Source organism: Suncus etruscus, chromosome 9 (genome assembly GCF_024139225.1).
Source record: "Suncus etruscus isolate mSunEtr1 chromosome 9, mSunEtr1.pri.cur, whole genome shotgun sequence".
NCBI lineage: Eukaryota > Metazoa > Chordata > Mammalia > Eulipotyphla > Soricidae > Suncus > Suncus etruscus.
In genome coordinates this window covers 99,958,664-99,980,067 of record NC_064856.1, presented here as the reverse complement: position 1 = coordinate 99,980,067, position 21,404 = coordinate 99,958,664, and the positions used below count along the sequence as shown (strand labels likewise).

Genomic DNA, 21,404 nt, shown 5'->3' with positions numbered 1-21,404 from the left:
CTCACTACTTCTAAAATTGACACTTTGATTGATTAACAAAGACACAGAAATAAGTCCCAAATAAATATGAATTCTTGAAGCTATATCATAGTGGTTTTCAGATGGATAAAAATGTCTAATATATCTGAAATATCTATTATAGGAGGAAGAATTTGAAATATCACAGCACTTGGTGAGTGCATTTATCTTAGAGTTATTATTTATTTTTCCAAAATCAATAGGCATCTCATACAAAGAAATAATGTCAAGATATGAAATGTTAATTCCTTCAGAATCAGTTATAAATTTCCAGAACTGTTCTCATATGGCCACGGATGCACCATGTAGAAGCCTTTAATAGATGCCAAGCCAGACACAGGTTTTTATTGTGTTTTAGAATTAGTTGTAGCCAAGGACTCTGATGCCACAAAAGCTAAAACTTTTGATCTTTGATTGTCATCACTGTGGGTTAAAGAATATTTATTATATATTGCAACTATGGCCACTATGGTGTCTATAATAATACACTTAAGGGTAAGTCCTTGTAAAGATTCAAAATTAGCATAATTTCACAGCTTTTCTAGTTCAATTACTTGATACTGAAAACAAAATATTCAGAAGACAGTTTTGCTGATTATCTCTTAGGTTTTCCAAAATATCAAAAATTTTCTGTATGGTTGCCATTAGAGCATTTTTTAACGTTAGCATCACCTTGTTATTGAGATAAACCTCAATCATAGAGGTAGAACAAAGCTGGAAAAAATAAACGTTTTTCACATATATAACTTCAGATATGACCATTCAATAAAATTCTTTTCTGAGCTCTGGAAAGAAAATTACAAACCACTGGGTTGACTTAAAAATGTTCTTTGTAATAAAAAAACTCAGATGTAAAGTAAAGATTTATTCCATTATATCTTTTTTTTATGTTCCACTAATAAATTGTAATCTGTTTATATATATATATATATATATATATATATATATATATATATATATATATATATATAACACTAGATTCAACTGAAAGAAACAAATGGCTGAAGAGAATTTTACAGCTGTCACTGAGTTTATTCTTTTGGGGCTGACAAATCGTGCTGAACTAAAACTTTTGCTATTTGTATTGTTCCTGGCGATTTATACTATTACTTTGGTGGGGAATCTGGGCATGGTCTTCATAATCCGGATCACTCCCAAGCTCCACACTCCCATGTACTTTTTCCTGAGCTGCCTTTCTTTGGTCGATGCCTGCTACTCATCTGCCATTGCACCCAAAATGCTGATAAATCTCATGGTTGTAAAGGGAACCATTTCTTTCACTGCTTGCATCATACAGCATTTGTGTTTTGGAATGTTCGTTACCACAGAAGGGCTCTTGCTGTCAGTGATGGCCTATGACCGTTATGTGGCTATCGTGAATCCTTTGCTTTACACAGTAGCCATGTCTAAAACTAAGTGCGTAGGACTAGTTTTGGGATCCTGGGTGGGCGGAACAATTAATTCATTAGTTCACACCATAAGCTTGAGTCGCCTGTCTTTCTGTAGGCTGAATGTTGTCAGTCACTTTTTCTGTGATATTCCCTCACTCCTAAAGCTGTCATGTTCAGATACTTCCATGAATGAGATGTTACTCTTAACCTTCTCTGGAGTTATTGCCATGGCTACCTTCTTGGTTGTGATAATTTCTTACATGTTTATTGTCTTTGCTATCTTGAGAATTAACTCAGCATCAGGCAGACAGAAAGCCTTCTCCACCTGTGCCTCTCACCTCACAGCAGTGACAATATTCTACGGGACGTTAAGCTTTAGTTACATTCAACCGAGTTCCCAGTATTCAGTAGAACAAGAGAAAGTAGTGGCTGTATTCTATACATTAGTGATCCCCATGTTAAATCCATTGATTTACAGTATGAGAAACAAAGAAGTGAAGGATGCTGTGAAAAGGGCCATAGAAATGAAACATTTTTCCTGTAAATTTTAAGTCCCCTTTAACCTTATAATATTCTATCATTTAATTCTCTCATCCCAAAATTCTACAAAAGTTGGCACTTCCAAAGATAGTATAGATCTCTTCTTATATAAGTTTAATCAGGTATAAACTTACATTTCATGGGAGGGAGGGAGAAAATTGTGGCTGTTTAATTCATAAAGCCATGTCACAAAAACTACAGATTGTCTCGTAAATTTTTTTGATATTGTAGGTTGTGAATCTCTGAAACAATACAAAATACAGTATTACATTGTATTTCTCTATGTGTAAAGGATAGTACTTGCAGTTGAGCACAAAAAATCAACATATTAAGAAAAATATTGGTTCTCAAATTTTTACAAATATTTAGATATTTAATTCTGTATTTGTAATTTACTTTATTGACTGATATATTTAGACATTTTAAAGTATGATTGAAATCTAACAATTTATTATTAGAAATAGGAACTCTAGGGTTGGAGAAATACTATCATAGGTGGGGCAGGGCACTTGCCTTGCACACAGTTACTCTGTGCTCAAATGTTAGAACCCCATTGGATCCCCTGATCCCCATCAGGAAAGGTACCTAAGTGTAGAATAAGAAATAAACCCAGAACATTTCTGTTGTACTTTCCAACCTTGTAACCAGCCTTTACCTAGCTTTGGCAATTAGTTTCTAAAACCCTTGGGAATTCCCCAATGATGAAAAGTGTCTTTTGTTATGTCAATAATGCTACTTTAAGGAAGTACTTAAGCATGGACTTGTTGCCACAAAAACTGATATTGGATAAATAGTTAACATTGGTTTATCTTGAAGTCAAGGAGATGGGTCAAACTATAGTAGTTCTTCAAGCTCTTTGAGGGAGTCCCTAGGTCAGTCTCTACTACTGCTGAGGATGTTGTCCTCCCAAAGATAGTTTTTATCTTAAACCCCAGTTTGGGGATTATGTAGAACAACTGGGATGTAAAGCATGGCTATAAAAGGAATGGAGCTTCCATAAATACACATATTGTGAAACAGCTCCCAAGTTTCCCAAATTAATATTTCTATTTGATGCCATGCAGAACCCCAGTTTCAGTGAAGTCTGAGTTCCAATGTACCTCTTCATGTAGTTGTTCCTTCTGTAAGAATTCCTTGAACATTAAGACAATCTAAAGAAAATGTCATGACAGAGACAACAAAAATCTGGTCTTTTAATAGGCATCTAACTGAAGGGCAGAATTTTAATTTGATGCTATTTCTAATTTGATGGTTTTAGAATTTAATTCAATTATAAGATACACAATTGGTGTCAGTGATGCATTGGTTGTATGGAAATCCCCATAGATACTTGGGAATCTGGATGCAGAATCATTAGCTGTAAACCACTTTACAATACAACTCACTTTAATTTCTTTTCAAACATATTTCAGGGTCAAAGATTCTACTTATTTTAGGGTTTTGTCTCTGAGGGAGGGTTTTGGTACTATTTTGGTACTATTATAGTAGCCTCAATATTTTAATTTAAAAGTAGAAACCTGTAGATAATGGGTACAATTATATTTATTTTTATATATTTATAAATATAAATGCCTTAGATTGCTTAAAATTTAAAAACATATCATTTTTCCTTTTAAGAATCTTGTTTTCTGGGCCCGGAGAGATAGCACAGCGGTGTTTGCCTTGCAAGCAGCCAATCCAGGACCAAAGGTGGTTGGTTCGAATCCCGGTGTCCCATATGGTCCCCCGTGCCTGCCAGGAGCTATTTCTGAGCAGAGAGCCAGGAGTAACCTCTGAGCACCGCCGGGTGTGGCCCAAAAACCAAACCAAAAAAAAAAAAAAAAAAAAAAAGAATCTGTTTTTCTTGGTACAGAGTTTAAAAGAAAAATATAACTAAGTAAATAGTTTACATTCTACAAACTTATTTATGAAATCCCAATAAACTCACTGAATGAATATAAACAAATACCTACTTATTAATATTGTTATGTCAATATTGACTTTATGATTCTGTAATTTGTCTTCATTCTAAAATATCAGCATTTTATATCAATCAAAAATAAATAAATAAATATAAAGATGTATGTTTGTACTCAATTTAAATTACCAAGATTTTTATAACATAAGATGCACCCTCCCTCAAGTGCATCTTAGGGAGTGAATGCCACCTGGAGCTGAAGCCTGAGTGCAGGGGAGGAGAAAATCTAAAAACTATGCATCTTATGTCTGGTTGCCTAATGGAACAAAAAGTACAGTAAGTATATTTGAAATTGTTTTTATTTTTTGTGTTTGGACCAAATCCAGCACTACTTAGGGCTTATACTTTGCAGGGTTCATGAAACAACATGTAGTGCCTGTGCTCAAACCTAGATCTACTACTGTGTGGAAAGCTCATTGCACTAATTTTATGTCCCTTATTTGAAAATTATTTTGAATTATTTACTGTCAATTTTACTTAAGGTTCCTGAGACGTTGTTAAAATATTTAAATAAAATTAGTATTTATTATATAGTTGATAGATCAACTTGCTGAAACAAACTAGTTTACAAGATCTAACTTCCTAAACAAAATTTCTAGATAGAAGCAGAAAAATCACTTTGCTTGTTTTTATTATGTCAAAACACAAATAAAAATGATTGCTTTCAAAAATAGGTTTCAGAATATATTGGTAAGGATATTGGTGAATTTAAGATATATAGATCAATAACCACTTATGTTTGAAAATGTAATATTATTTCTGACAATTATGCTAAAACTCCCTAATTATTTCATTAACAGAAGTGCATAATGCAATTACATGCAGGAAATTAACAGTAGATAATGTTATTTATAGTAGATTAAAATGTGATAGTTTTTTGTTTGTTTGGTTGGTTTTTGGTTTTTTGGGTTACACCCGGCAGCGCTCAGGGGTTACTCCTGGCTCCATGCTCAGAAATTGTTCCTGGCAGGCACAGGGGACCGTATGGGATGCCGGGATTCTAACCACTGTCCTACATGAAAGGCAAATGCCTTACCTCCATGCTACCTTTCCAAACCCAAAATGTGATATTTTTTGATGGTCAAATAAATGAACAGAAGGTAAGACAATATTTATGCATACACTAATCCTCGAATCTATCTCCAGGTGGTTACCTAATGTGGTTCCTAAGGCCCTTTAGGGAAAGTGATATCTGAACAAAGTCAGAAGTAATCCTGAACACAGTTAGGGTATAGTTCAAAAAGGAAACAAAAAACTGGGAAGAAAGAGACAACATTATGCTCTGATATCCTTCTAAAGACAAGCTGTTTCGTAAAAAATTATGTATGCAATTAAATTATTTGGTAACAAAACATTACTTTGCCTCATGTCTTTAGAAATCTGGCATTCTACTTCTATTAGTATTTTATGTCTATTTATTCTATTTTGATTAGTTAATTCCTGATGATAAAATATGTATTTAATATAAATTTTAGTACTCCAAATTTATTTTTATATCCTGAATTATTTTTCTAGGCTACACATTTCCTCATAAAATTATTAGATATTTAGCAATTTAATCATATTTTTCTTCCAAATTATGAAAAAAGTATAATTAGCCATTTACATGTTTTATTTCTTCCATATGATTTGCATGTTCAACTTGCTAATATCACTTGGTTTTTGAGATTTAAATATTTAAATGTTATTAAATTATAAATATACCAACTTTAGATTGTTCAATATTCAGAAATACAAATAAATTATTTGCAATATCATTATCACATTCGATTGCTAGTTTTTTGTTTTCTGTATATTCATTCTCTTTTTATATATAAAATTGTATTATATACAATAAAATAATTTTAAATTTGCTTCAAATTTTGATGTTTTTTAGATTATTTGCATCATATCATTGCACAACCTATGATATCAATAATGGTTTTAATAGTTTTGATGAGAGAAAAACAGTTTTAACTTTACCAGTCACAATGAGAATTATATACTTTCAGAATAAAGTATGATTTTTATTGTAAGCTTTATAATAGATATTCATAATAGTTTTAGAATATTCCTTATTGTTTTATTGATCAATGTTTAATGCTATGTTACATTATAGGGAGTACAAAATTTAACTTGTATTTTCTCTGCATCAATTGAGAAATTCATGTATTTTTTTGATATAATAACATACACTGATAATGAATATGGAAATGGATTTGAAAACTTAAAATAAACTTTATTGGTTTATTATGTATTGCTACTACATTATTCATATGTACACTAATATTCTTAAGGATTTTTTTGTATCTACAATCTTAAGAAATAGTATTTTCTTTCTAACATACTTTGCTTGTCAAAGTTAGAAAATTGTCTTTTTCTTGAGAGAGAGAGAGAGAGAGAGAGAGAGAGAGAGAAAGAGAGAGAGAGAGAGAGAGAGGTATTTATAGAAGGGATGTGGCTTAAGTCACATCAGGCTACACTCAGGCTTACTTCTGGCACTTCTCATAGATCACTGACAGATTTTTTTTAGAAAGCTATGTGGTCTTAGGGTTTCAATTGGGTCAACCTCATGCTAAGCACTTCGTTACTTTATCATTTTGTTTTGTTTTGGGGTCACATCTGGTGCTTCTCAGGATTTATTGCAAGTTCTGTGCTCACAGATTCCTCCTATAAAGACTAGGGAAATTTTTGAATGCTGGGATTAAACTTGGATCTACTGGGTACATTGCAAAAGCCCTATCAACTATATTATCTGTCTGGGACCCTTCTTGTCCTTAATTAATATCTTTACAAACTGTGGTACATATACACAGTGGAATATTATGCAGCTGTCAAAAGAGATGAAATAATAAAATTTTCCTATACATGGATATACACGGAATCTATTATGCTGAGTGAAATAAGTCAGAGAGAGAGAGAAAAACACAGAATGGTCTCACTCATCTTATGGGTTTTCAGAAAAATGAAAGACATTCTTGCAATAATAATTTTCAGACACAAAAGAGAAAAGAGTTGAAAGTTCCAGCTCACCTCAGGAAGCTCACCACAAAGAGTGATGAGTTTAGTTAGAGAAATAACTACATTTTGAACTGTCCTAATAATGAGAATGTATGAGGGAAATGGAAAGCCTGTCTAGAGTACAGGTGGGGGTCGGGTGGGGAGGAGGGAGATTTGGGACATTGGTGATGGGAACTTTGCACTGGTGATGGGTGGTGTTCTTTACATGTCTGAAACCCAAACACAATTATGTATGTAATCAAGGTGTTTAAATAAAATATATAAAAAATTAATATCTTTACTATCTATCTATCTATCATCTATCTATCTCTATAGATAGGTATGCATATAATATATACAAGCCACACCTTTCTTATTTGGAAAATAAAAAATAAATCTTTATTCCATAATAAATGCTAATATAATTTTCCAGTGGCATGATCTAGATATGAGACTTTTGGGGGGAAATTTTTCTATATTATCAGGCAGTCAATCACAGTTTTCATAATACCTTATTATACCTTGAGACTTTATTTAATATTGTTTTATTATTTGAAAGGATTGTTTTTGGACCACACCTGGCAATGCTCAGGGGTTACTCCTGGTTCTGTATTCAGGAATTATTCCTTGTGGTGCTCAGAAAACTTTATGTGATGACAGAAATCAAAACCCTGCATGCAAATTGGCTGCATGCAAAGCAAACTACTAGAGTATTATTGTCTAGCTCTTATACCTGTTCTTTCAAATAATATATTTTATTGTTTTTGTTTGTTTATATTTTTTGCCACTTTGGTGTTACTTATGGATCTATGTGCAGAAATTACTCCTGGTAGGCTCAGGACTTTATATAGGATGCTGAGGATCAAACTAGATTGGCCGCATGCAATGCAAAAGTACCCACTGTACTTTCCAGACCAGAACATGTTTATATTTCCCATGGCCTAAATGATTATTTATGGGCTCAAATATTTCACAACATGATATGTTTAATATTTATAGGAGATTAATATCATCATCATCATATGGGCATAGTCTTCTAAGCATTTACTTAACTACCCCTTTTCACATCTATAAATAGTATTATGCATAAATAAAAATGCCTGTGTGAAATCCAACCATACAACTTAAAGTACATAGGTGGAATTTCACTGAATTGTGCATTGGATAAGTCCAACAGTACCAAGTATGGGGTATGGAACTCAATGAAAACCTCTCTTGGCCATGACCTGAAAATATAGGACATTGTATTTCAATGAGAAATTCATTTAAGAAAACCTTTATAGAACTTTACACTTCTAGAGAGGAAAGGTTTGGCATTTCATTAGAGAAAAGAAATATTCAGATACCTTATAGTAGATTCAATAATTTTGTCTGTACCACATTTCACACCATTTAGGAAATGAGAATTCAGCAAAGTGATATATCAAGGAGAATAGCATGAAATAGAACACTTTGTCCAGTAAAAGAAATAATTAGTACAATGAAAAAAAATTAATGGGGAAAACATTTGGAAACCAGGTAAGGATAAGGAGCTAATATTAAAAATATGTATTATAAACTCATATAAGTCAATGAGAACAAAGAGTCTATTTTAAAAATGGTCAGAACTAAAGAGATATTTTCCCAAAAAAGATGGAAAAATATACAAACATCTACTATTCCCACTGTGTATAAATCCTCAAACATAGAAACAAGATGAAAAGAGCATTTCTTCTTCTAAAACTCTTCCTCACAATAAAAGAAGACCTTAAAAGAAAAAAAATGACTTTCTGCAGAGCTAAAGATTTCTAAGGAATTGATACCCCAAATTTAAATTCACACATTACAGTTAAAAGAATGAAACTTTAGAAATGCTTTTTATCTGCCAATCTGAATTTGAAAAGAAATTGGCAAGAAAAATTTACCTTAATGTTTTAACTCAAGCACCATGTGAGAATTGTAAACTTTCTTGTTTCACTTTTTCAGTTCTTAGAAACTCTCAGCTGCACCCCTTCCTTTGTGTCTAGTCTGTTCTAGACAATACTATGAGCAATGTAAGAAAAATTTCAATTTGACACACAACTAGAAATTTTGGTAGTGTTATTGTACAGTTTTAATTAACTAATAAGTGTATCTGATTGGTGGGCAACATTTTATATTATGTAATCGTTCCTGATTGTATATTTCTTATGGATAACATAATTTTTATATGACTGATGTATTGACTTATGGGGGACCACTTCTGGCATTGCTTAGGGGACCATCTGGGATGCCTGGGATTGAATTCGGGTTGGCCATATGTTAGACAAGCACTTTATCAACTGTATATTGTTCAGCCCCTACTGCTTAACTTTATTTTTTAATTTTATTAATAATTTTTATTGTGACCAAAGTGGATTACAAATCTTTCACGGTAATATTTTAGGTACATAGCGGCATTGAACCCAGGGCATTCCCACCACCAGTGTTGTCCTCCCTTAAACCCTCTTTCCAGCATGTATCCCATATCCCCCTCCTTTGGTCTTTGGGGTGCTAGTATATTTGGTCTCCTCTGTATCTAGCTTGTTGTAGAATGAGTATCATTCTGTTGTCATTGGTTTTGAATTTGGTGTTTAAGACTGATTTTTTTTTTATTTCTACTCAATGTTCATACAACTGTTTGGTCTTGGTACCATCCATTTTTCCCCTCAATTTATGAGGCAGAACAAGATGATTCAAGTTATGCGATTCTGTTTGAAAGGAAAGAAAAGCAAATAAACAAAGAAAGCAAAAAACAAACAAACAAAAATTCCAGGAGGGGTCCATCTAGACAGGTTATAAATACCAATTTATGAGAAGAAGGGTGAAAAGGAAGAAAAATATCACAAAAAGACAAAAAAAATTAAAAAAAAACAACACCACCACAATACAGACAACAACCAAGCAATGATCATGAGCCTGAAATAAAAAGGAAAAAAGAAGAAGAAAAAAAATTGTGCTTCCTTTTTTCCCCCTCTTCTGTATAGGCACAGTAAATATTGGGGAGATTAGAAAGGGAATTCCCGGCTCCGGCGTGCAGGAGGGAGGCGTGAGTGAGGAGAGACCTGAGTGAATTTCAGCCCCTTTGCGCAGCTTGGGTCGGCACCTCCCCCCAGGGACTCCGGCGTGCAGGAGGGAGGCATGAGTTAGGAGAGGCCTGAGTGAATTTCTGTCCCTTTGCGCGGTTTGGGCTGCCCCCCCCCAGGGACCCCTGCGTGCCAGCCGGAGAGGGTCCAGTGACTCCCTTCCCCCAGGTAGGTGCCTAGAAAGGCAAGTTGAGCTACCCGAATAGACGGGAGAGATAGGGCCAGCCATCTGGACTCGCAGGTGACCTAGAACAGTCCACCCCCCTGGACCCTGGAGTGGACCAGGGACTCCCCAAGGGTGAGGACAGAACCCAAAGTGTTGGACTGAGGGAACCCTTCAAGGGAGGCGTGAAGGGGGCGGAGCCCCAGTGATTCTCAGAGAAAGGAGAGGGGATTGAGAGCTAGGCTCAACAGCGCCAGTAACCATTGTGGCCAGGAGTGGAACTGCACCGCTGACACAAATAAGGAGCAGAAAGGGACAAGACCCACAGCAGGAAGGCTGCACTCTAGGTAGCAAAGGGGAGGAGAAAGGGCTAGGCTCAACAAACTCACCCAACAGGCCCCTATAGAAACACCTTCAGGAAGGGGACCAAAGCAGGCCAAAATTAGAAGCCACAGCACTCCAAAATACACCATTAAATACAAAGAACAATGCGTAAAGCAAGGAAATCGCTAATAACTGGAGACACCATGACAAACCCTATCAAATTTCCAAGTCCACCAAAGCGCACAGATCCACGGGAAGAAGACCTAAAAGCGGTCATGAGGAAGGAAATGCAAGAATTACTAAAAGAATTAAAAGAAACCCTAACAACCGAATATAAAAAATCCATGGACGAACGAATCAGCCAAATTAAAGAAGAAATGTCAAAGAACATGAGAGAGTCCATACAAAAAGAAGTGAGGAATTAAAAGACAAGGTAACAAGCCTTACGAGCAGAAACACAGAGTTGGAGAAGCACATAGAAGAACTCGAAGGAAAACTGCAATCAAAAAATGATCAAGAAACCAACAAAGAAATAAAAGGCAAAGCACTGGAAGGAAAAGTCCAGTACCTAATGAACAAGGACAAAAGAAACAATCTAAGAATTGTGGGTATACCAGAAGGGGAGGAAATAGGGAAGGGGGTAGAACAGGTAGTCAGGGAGATAATAACAGAGAACTTTCCCACCCTCTGGAAAGACAATTCAGGACAAATCCAAGAAGTCAAGAGAGTCCCTAATAAAATAGACCCCAATAAACCCACACCAAGACACATTATAATCCAAATGGCAAAAAACAAAGAGAAAGAGGAACTCCTGAAAGCAATAAGGGAGAAAAAAAACCTCAAGTACAAAGGAAAGGACATAAGAATCAAACCAGATCTCCCATTTGAAATAATTCAAGCAAGAAGACAGTGGAATGACATATTTAAACGACTGAATGAAAGAAATTTCCAACCCAGGGTCCAATACCCAGCAAAACTATCATTCATATGGGAGGGCAGACTAAAAACATTCTCAAACATGAATGAACTTCAACTATTTGTGCAAACTAAGCCGATCCTAAGCGACTTACTCAGAGAAGAATTACACAATCCAAACCCCCGATTGTAACAACAACCATCCACACAATACAACTGCACAACAGTCCTCTCTTTCAATAATTTCCCTAAATGTAAACGGACTAAACTCTCCAATTAAAAGACACATAGTAGAGAACTGGGTTAGGAAAAATAAACCGGACTTCTGCTGTCTGCAAGAAACACACCTACAGCTACAGGATAAGCACAGGCTTAGAATAAAAGGATGGAAAGTAATTATTCAGGCCAATGGAAAACAAAAAAGAGCAGAGACAGCCATTCTTATATCAGACCAAATTGTATTCAACCTCAAGAAAGTGATCAGAGACAAAGAGGGTCACTACTTACTGGTCAGGGGAACATTAGATCAAGAAACACTAACCCTGGTCAATATCTATGCACCTAATGTAGAGTCACCAAAATATGTGAGGCAACTACTGGCAAACCTGGAGAAACACATGAAGGGAATTGTGATAATAGTAGGGGACCTCAATACTCCACTATCACCACTGGACAGATCCTCCAAGCAGAAAAATAGCAAAGAAATAAGAGCTCTAAATGAAAAATTAGAAGATTTAGGGCTAACAGACTTATATAGAGCCCTCCATCCCCAGAAAGCAGAATACACATTCTTCTCAAACCCACATGGAACCTTCTCCAGAATAGACCATGTCTTAGGATTCAAAGCCAACCTATGTAAGATCACAAAGGTAAGGATCATTAGAAGTACCATTTCAGATCACTATGCAACAGAGCTTAAAATTGATGTCAAGAAGAAGCAATGGAGGAAAACTAATACCTGGAGACTAAACAACATGCTGCTTAACAACAGCTGGATCAAAGAACAACTCAAGGAAGAAATAAAAAGATTCCTTGAGACAAATGACAATGAAGAGACAACATGTCAAAATCTATGGGACACAGCAAAAGCAGTAATTAGGGGGAAACTCATAGCAATACAGGCCTATGTCAAGAAACAGGAAAACAACAAAACCAACAGTTTAAAAGATCACCTCAAAGAATTGGAACAACAGCAACAGAGAAATCCAACCACAACTAGAAGGCAAGAAATAATAAAAACCAGAGCAGAAATAAACAACATCGAAACTAAGAAAACAATAAAAAAAATCAATGAGACCAGGAGTTGGTTTTTCGAAAAAATAAACAAGATAGACAAACCATTGGCAAGACTCACCAAAAAAAAGAGGGAAAACACCCAAATCACTAGGATCACAAATGAAAGGGGAGAGATTACAACAGAACCCCAAGAAATACAACATATCATGAGATCATATTATGAACAACTATACTCAAGTAGGCTAGAGAACCCAGTAGAAATCGACAGATTCTTGGACAAACACCCTTCTCCAAGACTGGAAAAGGAAGATCTAGAAAGTCTAAACAGAACAATCACTTCAGAGGAAATTGAAGAGGTAATTAAAAAACTCCCTAAGAACAAATGCCCAGGCCCAGATGGATTTACAGGTGAATTCTATCAAACATTTAAAGAAGACCTATTACCACTGTTCCAAAGGCTTTTCCAAACCATAGAAAAAACAGGAATCCTCCCCAACTCCTTTTATGAGGCTAATATCACACTCATTCCCAAAGAAGGCAAAGACACCACCAAAAAAGAAAACTACAGACCAATCTCACTAATGAACATAGATGCAAAGATACTCAACAAAATCTTAGCAAACCGAATCCAACACTTCATCAAAAAGATCATACATCACGACCAAGTGGGTTTCATACCAGGAATGCAAGGTTGGTTCAACATACGCAAATCAATAAACATGATACATCACATCAACAACATGAAAGACAAAAACCACATGATCATATCAATCGATGCCGAGAAGGCGTTTGACAAAATCCAACATCCTTTCATGTTAAAGACACTCAGCAAAATAGGGTTAGAAGGAACCTTCCTCAAGATAGTTACAGCTATTTATGAAAAGCCTACAGCCAACATTATACTTAATGGCGAGAAACTAGAAGCATTCCCACTAAGGTCAGAAACTAGGCAAGGCTGTCCACTCTCTCCACTCTTATTCAATATAACCTTAGAAGTCCTAGCAATAGCAATCCGACAAGAGAAGGGAATCAAAGGAATTCAAGTAGGGAAAGATGAACACAAGCTAGCTCTATTTGCCGACGATATGATGATATACATCAAAAACCCTAAAGAGTCCACAGTAAAACTCCTAGAAACAATCAACCAATACAGCAAAGTGGCTGGATACAAAGTCAATACACAAAAGACAGTAGCGTTTCTATATACAAACAATGAAGTTGAGGAGAGAGAGATTAAAAATACAATCCCATTTAAGATAGTATCAAAAAATATCAAGTATCTAGGAATAAACCTTACAAGAGAAGTGAAAGACCTATACCAGGGAAACTTCAAAACACTTCAGAAAGAAATTGAAGAAGATCTAAAGAAATGGAAGAACATCCCATGCTCATGGATAGGTAGAATTAACATAGTCAAAATGACTATCTTACCCAAACTTCTATATAGATTTAATGCAATCCCTATCCAAATTCAGACACAATTCTTTAAAGAAATAGAACAATCAATCACAAAATTCATCTGGAACCACAAAAGACCCAGGATAGCCAAACACATACTGAAAAACAAGAAGCTGGGTGGCATCTCCTTACCTAACTTGAAACTATACTATAAAGCCATAGTAATCAAAACAGCATGGTACTGGAACAGAGACAGGACCTCAGACCAGTGGGTCAGAACAGAATTCCCAGACATAAACCCCCAGATATACAGCCAACTAATATTTGATAAAAGAGGCAAGAATCTGAAATGGAACAAAGAAAGCCTATTCAACAAATGGTGTTGGTACAACTGGAAAACCACATGTACGAAAGTGAAAATTGACCCATACCTCACTCCTTATACAAAAGTCAACTCAAAATGGATCAAAGACCTTGAAATCAGACCTGAATCTATAAAGTTTATCGAGAATAAAATAGGCAGAACACTCGAAGACCTATATATCAAAAAGGTCTTTGAGAACGGAGCACCAATGGCAAGAATGTTAGCATCAAATATAAACAAATGGGACTACATCAAACTAAAAAGCTTCTGCATGGCAAAAGAAACCCTACTTATCGCAAGAAGACAGCTAACAGAATGGGAAAAAATCTTTTCACTTGACATATCAGATAAAGGGCTGATATCTAGAACATACAAAGCACTCAGAAAACTGAGCCCCTCAAAACCAAATAAAGCCATAGAAAAATGGGGAGATGAAATGAATAGACACTTCTCTGAGGAAGACAGAAGGATGGCCAACAAACACATGAAAACATGCTCACCTTCACTCATCATCAGGGAGATCCAAATCAAGACAATGAGATACCACCTTACACCAGTGAGGTTGGCTCACATCAAAAATAATGGAAACAACCTTTGTTGGCGAGGATGCGGTATGAAAGGAACTCTCATCCACTGCTGGTGGGAATGCCCCCTAGTTCAACATCTATGGAGAAAAGTCTGGAGAGTGCTCAAAGAGCTCAGAATTGAACTGCCATTTGACCCAGCAATTGCTCTACTAGGCATATACCCACAAGATGGAAGGACATTCATTCCAAAATATATATGCACCCCACTATTTATTGCAGCACTCAGTATAATAGCCAAATCTTGGAACCAACCTCGATGTCCAACAACAGATGAATGGATCATTAAGATGTGGTACATATACACAATGGAATATTACATGGCAGTCAGAAACGATACAATCACAGACTTTGCAGCAACATGGATGGACCTAGATCATGTTATGTTAAACGAAGTAAGTCAGAAGACAAAAGATAAACACAGAATGGTAGCACTATTCTGAAACACCTAGAACACATAGTTTATACACAACTAAATCCTATCAAATAACAGGGTAGAAACTCCGAACACTGTAATAGTCAGCATAGACGTGGGAGCAGTGTCCAAAATACATAAAAAAGGAACAACGCAAACTCTTGACTACACATTATACCACAAAGAAAACAGCAACAACAGAAACGGCAGCATAGAGAGAACAGGTATGTAATCAGACTTCTACAACAAAGGTCCACAATAATCCCTTAGAGTTCATATACAGGAACACAAGTATAGAACACCAAGGGAAATCATAGACTACAATGGCAACATACCATAACACTACCTTTTAATGCCTTTATCTTACTATACTTTAAATAACCTCTCAGCTTTTCTGCCCACAGGTGCCCTTGGATACAAAAGACGGACAAACTAAGGTGGCAACTCGGGATACCACACGGGATACCATACCTTGCTTGCACTACGAGATGGCCACAAGAAAACTCTTTAACATACACTTTATCTCTAGGTAATACCTTCATTTAGGAATTGAAGCACGTGACCAGTCAGACCACTGAAGCAGTACCTGAGACGTACAGACTTAAACTACAGGCTCTATTCTTCGAACACATTCAATCAAACCAGCATTCCCTTGCTATTCTCTCCCCTCTTCTCACTACTTTTTTTTTTCTCTTTTTCTTCTTCTATTCTGCTCATTACTTTTCTCCCTTTCTCCCCCCCCTTTTCTCTCTAAGGTATTTTCTCTTTTCTCTCCCTTCAAACCCTTCCCATACACCTTCCCCTTTCCCCCCTCCGGAAATCCAACTATCCCCTCACCCCTCAATCCCATCCAGATCTCCCACCATATTAAAACTCTTCACCCCCAGTCCTTATTCTATTAGGCATCAAGATCGACCTCCTACCCAACGAACCAGTACCCAGCACCCAGGCGAGAGGACACCCAGATAAACCCACACCTCGTCTCCTGAAAGAAAAGACAGCCAACTCCCCTATGGACTCATGCTGCGAGGCCCTCCCGACCAACTCCCCCTAACGCGAACTGCTCCTTGAAACCGGGCCTAGATCCAAAAGTATCCCCAATGCAAGAACTCTTCCAAGACCTCCCTGCCGCAAATATTTACCAATCTGAAGAAGGTCAGGGGGTGGGTTAGGAAGATGCCTGGGAACCCACACACCACAAGAAAAACCCAAAAGACAATGGGAAAAACTGTACTTCCAACATAGGCATAAGACCTGTAATACACCACCTCTTTACCTGCCCTCCCCCAAATGTAAGGTAGTCTTTTGCACCACTTTGGTCCCATAAAAATTTCGCTAACTCATTTTATTTCTTTCTTTTTTTTTAATTTATTTATTTATCTTTTTTTAAATGTTTGTCCTTCATATATATTTGTGAGCACATACAGTTTCAATCCCCCCCCCCTTTTTTTTTTCTTCTTCGTTTTTTGGTATGTGACCTGGGACTGTTATCCCATCAGTCCACCCACGAATACACAGACATTATAATGTAGCACCACTTCCCCCTACAAAGGCACACTAAGTAAAGGAGAAATTTTACATTTAAAAAAAATAAAAGAGAGCTCTTATCTACTAGAGATAGGAACTCATAGTTATTTAAAATATAGGGATATCTCCTGCCTTGAAAATATGTCATGTGGAATCAAATTAGACCTCAGGTGATTAGATACCATTCATCCAGCCTTGAACCCTGGATCCCCGACATAGAAACGGCACAGCTCTTCACAACAGCTGCAGGAAACAAACTCCATCCAGGACGGCCTTAATACGACGAGACCAACAACAAGGCCCAGCTCTAACATGATATCCTGACAACGGGGAAAATGCGATCATCTTGACCTTAGAGCAGATTAGCCTACCTTACCAACTAACGAAAAGACAAAACCAGAAGTCTTGGCTCCCTTTGGTAGGACAAAAACCCAAGATCGGGATTTACAGATGACTGGCTGCTTGATCCACGACCAGACTGTATACATCTTGGGACCAATAAATAAGCCCTAGTTTAGGGTTTGAACTATGACCTGCACAAGAATCATGATCCCCAGCCCCAAAGATCCGGCAGAGACAATTGTAACGAAATGGGGCTTTTGGGAGCACAAAGAAAGACGCTATCCTAGGTGCCACCCTAGGCTCGGTGCAAAGACCAAGATCATCAACCACAGAAGATGGATTAAAATGACACTGAGGTAACAGAACCTCTAGAACCACAAAGACTGACTTCATCATAAGTCCCACCTCAGGATCTGTACAGATACTGAGACCTCTAAACACAGAGCAGAAGTCTTCCACACACCAAAGGAAAAAAAAAAAAAGAAAGAAAAAAAAAATAACACCACCGGGAAAGTAAAGGATCCTGAGCAATGTCTAGAGTTGATCCCATGACAGTATGCTCCAAGGACGGAGAAATCCCATATCTCTTAGGCCAAGTGAATTCTTTTTCGAATGACCCCAATATTTACTGTGCCAGTGCAGGAGGGAAAAAACAAAAATACAAAAAGCACAAAACCTTGGTTATTTTTTTGATATAAATATATATATTACCTTCATTTATTATTGTTATTATTATTTTTGATTTACCAATCTATTTTGGTCGATTTCTCTGTTTGGGTGTGATTATTGAAAGTGTAGTCCCCAATTATACTTATATTTTTTTCTCTTCCTTTCTCCTCTTTCGTTATGTGCTATGCCATGTTTCTTAATTCAAGACCATGGCGTGATTTTTGTTTGTCTGTTTTTGTTTTGTTTTTTTTTCTACTTGTTTGTTTGTTTGTTTTGTCTGCTCTGTGTGGTGCTTATTGATATAGCTGGAGCCCTCACTGGATATTTGACACTTCTTTTGGTACTAGTGGAGTGTTTCACCTACTTTTTCTCCATCTCCCAGATTGATGATGAGAGCCTTTAGAAGGACTCCGCCCATTTTCGGGGTATTAGACTCTTACCCCAGTTTATTACTTTTTTCTCCTTCAAACAAAACCACGCAACTTGAACTAGCTAGTCCTGACTCCAGTTAGAGGGGGAAATAAGGGAGGCATCAAGACCAAACAGGTGCAAGACTACTAAGTAGTGGGTTAGATACAGAGGGGACCACATATTCTAGCCGCCCTGGGGTGAGGGAAAAGGAAAAGGGAGGTAGGATAGAAACGGAGGCGTAGGGATGACAAGTTGGCGATGGGAATCCCCCCTGATTTTATGTAAATATGTACCTAAATATTATTGTCAACAATATGTAAGCCACTATGATCAAAATAAAAATTTATATTAAAAAATATAAAAAGATAGAAAAAAAAAGAAAGGGAATTCCCTTGACCTAAGAGATACAGGGTTTCTTCACCCTTGAAGTATACTGTCATGAGAATAACTACAGACTCCGTACATGCTCTTTTACATGTGTCTTGCCTTTTAGAAAGCTAAGAAGGAATAATAGTCCATATGACAAAACCCAGAGGTTAGGAATCAAAAACTAGGAGAGGAATAAAAAGGCAATATCTGATGCTTTCATGATAAGCATTCAATTAATCCAACTGATTAATTTATAAAACTAACTTGTTTAATCTATTCATGCCATGGACAAATGGGCTGATTGATACAAAATTTGATGTTGGGCAGATCACTTGGGTTGCTAGAATCAGCTTTCTAGGACCTATATGTGTAATTTATGGTACTAGTGAGCAAAGCAAAACACAAATGCACACATGAGAAATGGAGAAATTTGATGCGTTTTTTAAATGGTAGTAGGGGGATACACACTCAGTGGCACACAGAGTTTATTCCTATCTGCACTTAGAAATTATTCCTAATAGACTAAGTACATCACATAGGATGCCAAGGATTGAACCTAGACTGGTTGTGTATAAGGCACGTGCCCTACCTGTTGAGTTATAGTTCCAGTTCTGGAATGGAGATATTTGCATAAATTCCTTTGAGTGAACTATGAGTGATGGAATTGAATTAATGTAAATTACTGAGTTTCCTCAAGTTATAACCAACTTTGATTTGAATATACCCTATAGAAGAGCATAAAGTCTAACAAGAAGGATATGGTCATAATAAAACACTCAGATATATGGAAAAATACAGAACATTTATTTATTCTAATAGTGGAGACTAATGAATTCATTTTAACTTCACTTTGATGAAAGTTATTGTGTAGCTCTCACATTACCTGCTAGTCTATAGTCCTATGACACAGTTTAATGTGTTTTAGGCTAATTAATTAATATAGATAAAATTTTATAATTCATCTACATTCCTCAAAGAAAACAAAGATATTCACTCTTTTGTGCCAGTTATATTCACATATTGTAAAAGCAGTTATAATATTTAGAAATAGGAATAGTATATTAGCATCTAAATACATTAAAATCATTTACCTCTGCTTTTCCATTTGAGATACAAATAAAGCTTAGATCTAGTCAATCATCTAGTGTATAGGAACCTTATAGTATACATAATTTAAGAAAATACATTACATAACCTTTTCCATATCCTATGTAAAGCATATTTCACATCTTTGTTCCTTAAGCTATAGATCAAGGGATTCAGCATGGGGATAACCAGGGTATAAAATATAGATGCCATTTTATCAGTGTCAAAGGAATGACCAGATTTTGGTTTCACGTACATAAATATCAAAGTCCCATAGAACACAGTGACCACTGTCAGGTGAGATCCACAGGTGGAAAAGGCTTTGTGTCTACCTTCAGCAGATTTCATCCTTAAAATGGCTACAAAGATGAGCAGATACGACACCAGAATTATTGTAAGTGAAAAAATTAAATTAAAACTTGCAAGGATCTGAATGAGCAATTCAATTTCATGTGTATTTGCACAGAGCAAAGACATCAATGGGAGACTATCACAGTAAAAGTGATGAATAATATTGTAGTCACAGAAGGGTAACTTAAAAATCTTTATGATGACTAGCAAAGAGACAAATGTGCTGTAGAGATAAGGGATTATGACCATCATTAGACAGAGCCTTTGAGACATGATGATTGTGTAGAGCAGAGGGTTGCAGATGGCCACATAGCGGTCACAGGACATTGCAGCCAGAATAAAAAGTTCACAAATAATGAACAGAACTAGGAGAGTGGCCTGTAAGGCACAAACATAAAAAGAGATTGTGTTTTGTTCCACAAGAAAACTAACCAATACTTTGGGTCCTACAGCTGTGGAGTAGCCCAGATCTGTGAGTGCCAGGTGTCTGAGAAAGAAGTACATGGGTGTTTGCAGTCGAGAGTCCACCTTGGTGAGGATGACCATGCCCAGGTTGCCCACCAGTGAGATCATGTAGATGATGAGGAAGAGCACAAATAGGGGAGCCTGCAGTTCAGGGCGGTCTGTGATTCCCAGCAGGATGAATTCCTTGAGCACTGTGAGATTGTGCTTGTCCATCCAGGTTTTTCAGGAACTTTCTTTTAGAGAGATAAATCAGTTGTTATATGGTGTAAAATGATAGTTTGCTGTTATAATACTGTTTTAAATAAATACCAATTTATAATTTAGAATGCTTAAAAATAAAATTTCTGCCTATGCACCAAATATATTAAACTTAATATATACATTCATGTTTTAATATCGTAAAAATATTGGGTAGAGATAGAGAAAAGAGATAGACAAAAAGACAAGTCAAAAATACTGTTGTGAGTAATTTATTTTACTTTGGGCTAACCCCTGCATTTCTCAAGGTTTGTTATTAGCTTGCACTATGAATAACTCCTAGCATAGTTCTGGGTATCAAACTTGTTTGGCCTTCATGCAAGGCTAGCTCCTTGACACCATACAACCACTTTTACATGCTTATTATTTTGCATTTTGCAACTAAATGATCATGATTGATATAATTTATACAACATAGCCTCTGACAAATAGTACTACCTACTCAAAATTTCTGTATAGTTAAGTTCAACAAAGCTTGGTAGAGTAATGTATAGTCATATGGATATGAAGATATTGATAGACTTAAGAGATATATGGATATATATACATTGCTAGATAT

The 21,404-nt window shown here is 36.3% G+C and overlaps 2 protein-coding genes across 2 annotated transcripts in view; one reads left to right on the top strand and one right to left on the bottom strand.

The window, feature by feature from the left end:
* Positions 1-20,800, bottom strand: part of LOC126017786 (olfactory receptor 8K3-like) — a 29,119-nt gene extending 8,319 nt beyond the window's left edge. The window contains 1 exon segment of the mRNA XM_049779839.1: positions 20,247-20,800. Within this exon segment, the coding sequence (XP_049635796.1) occupies positions 20,247-20,800 (554 nt within the window).
* Positions 1,016-1,960, top strand: LOC126017543 (olfactory receptor 5J2). Its single transcript, XM_049779480.1, has one exon. The coding sequence runs from the start codon at positions 1,016-1,018 to the stop codon at positions 1,958-1,960; it is 945 nt and encodes a 314-aa protein (XP_049635437.1).
* Positions 20,801-21,404: the final 604 nt, after the last annotated feature.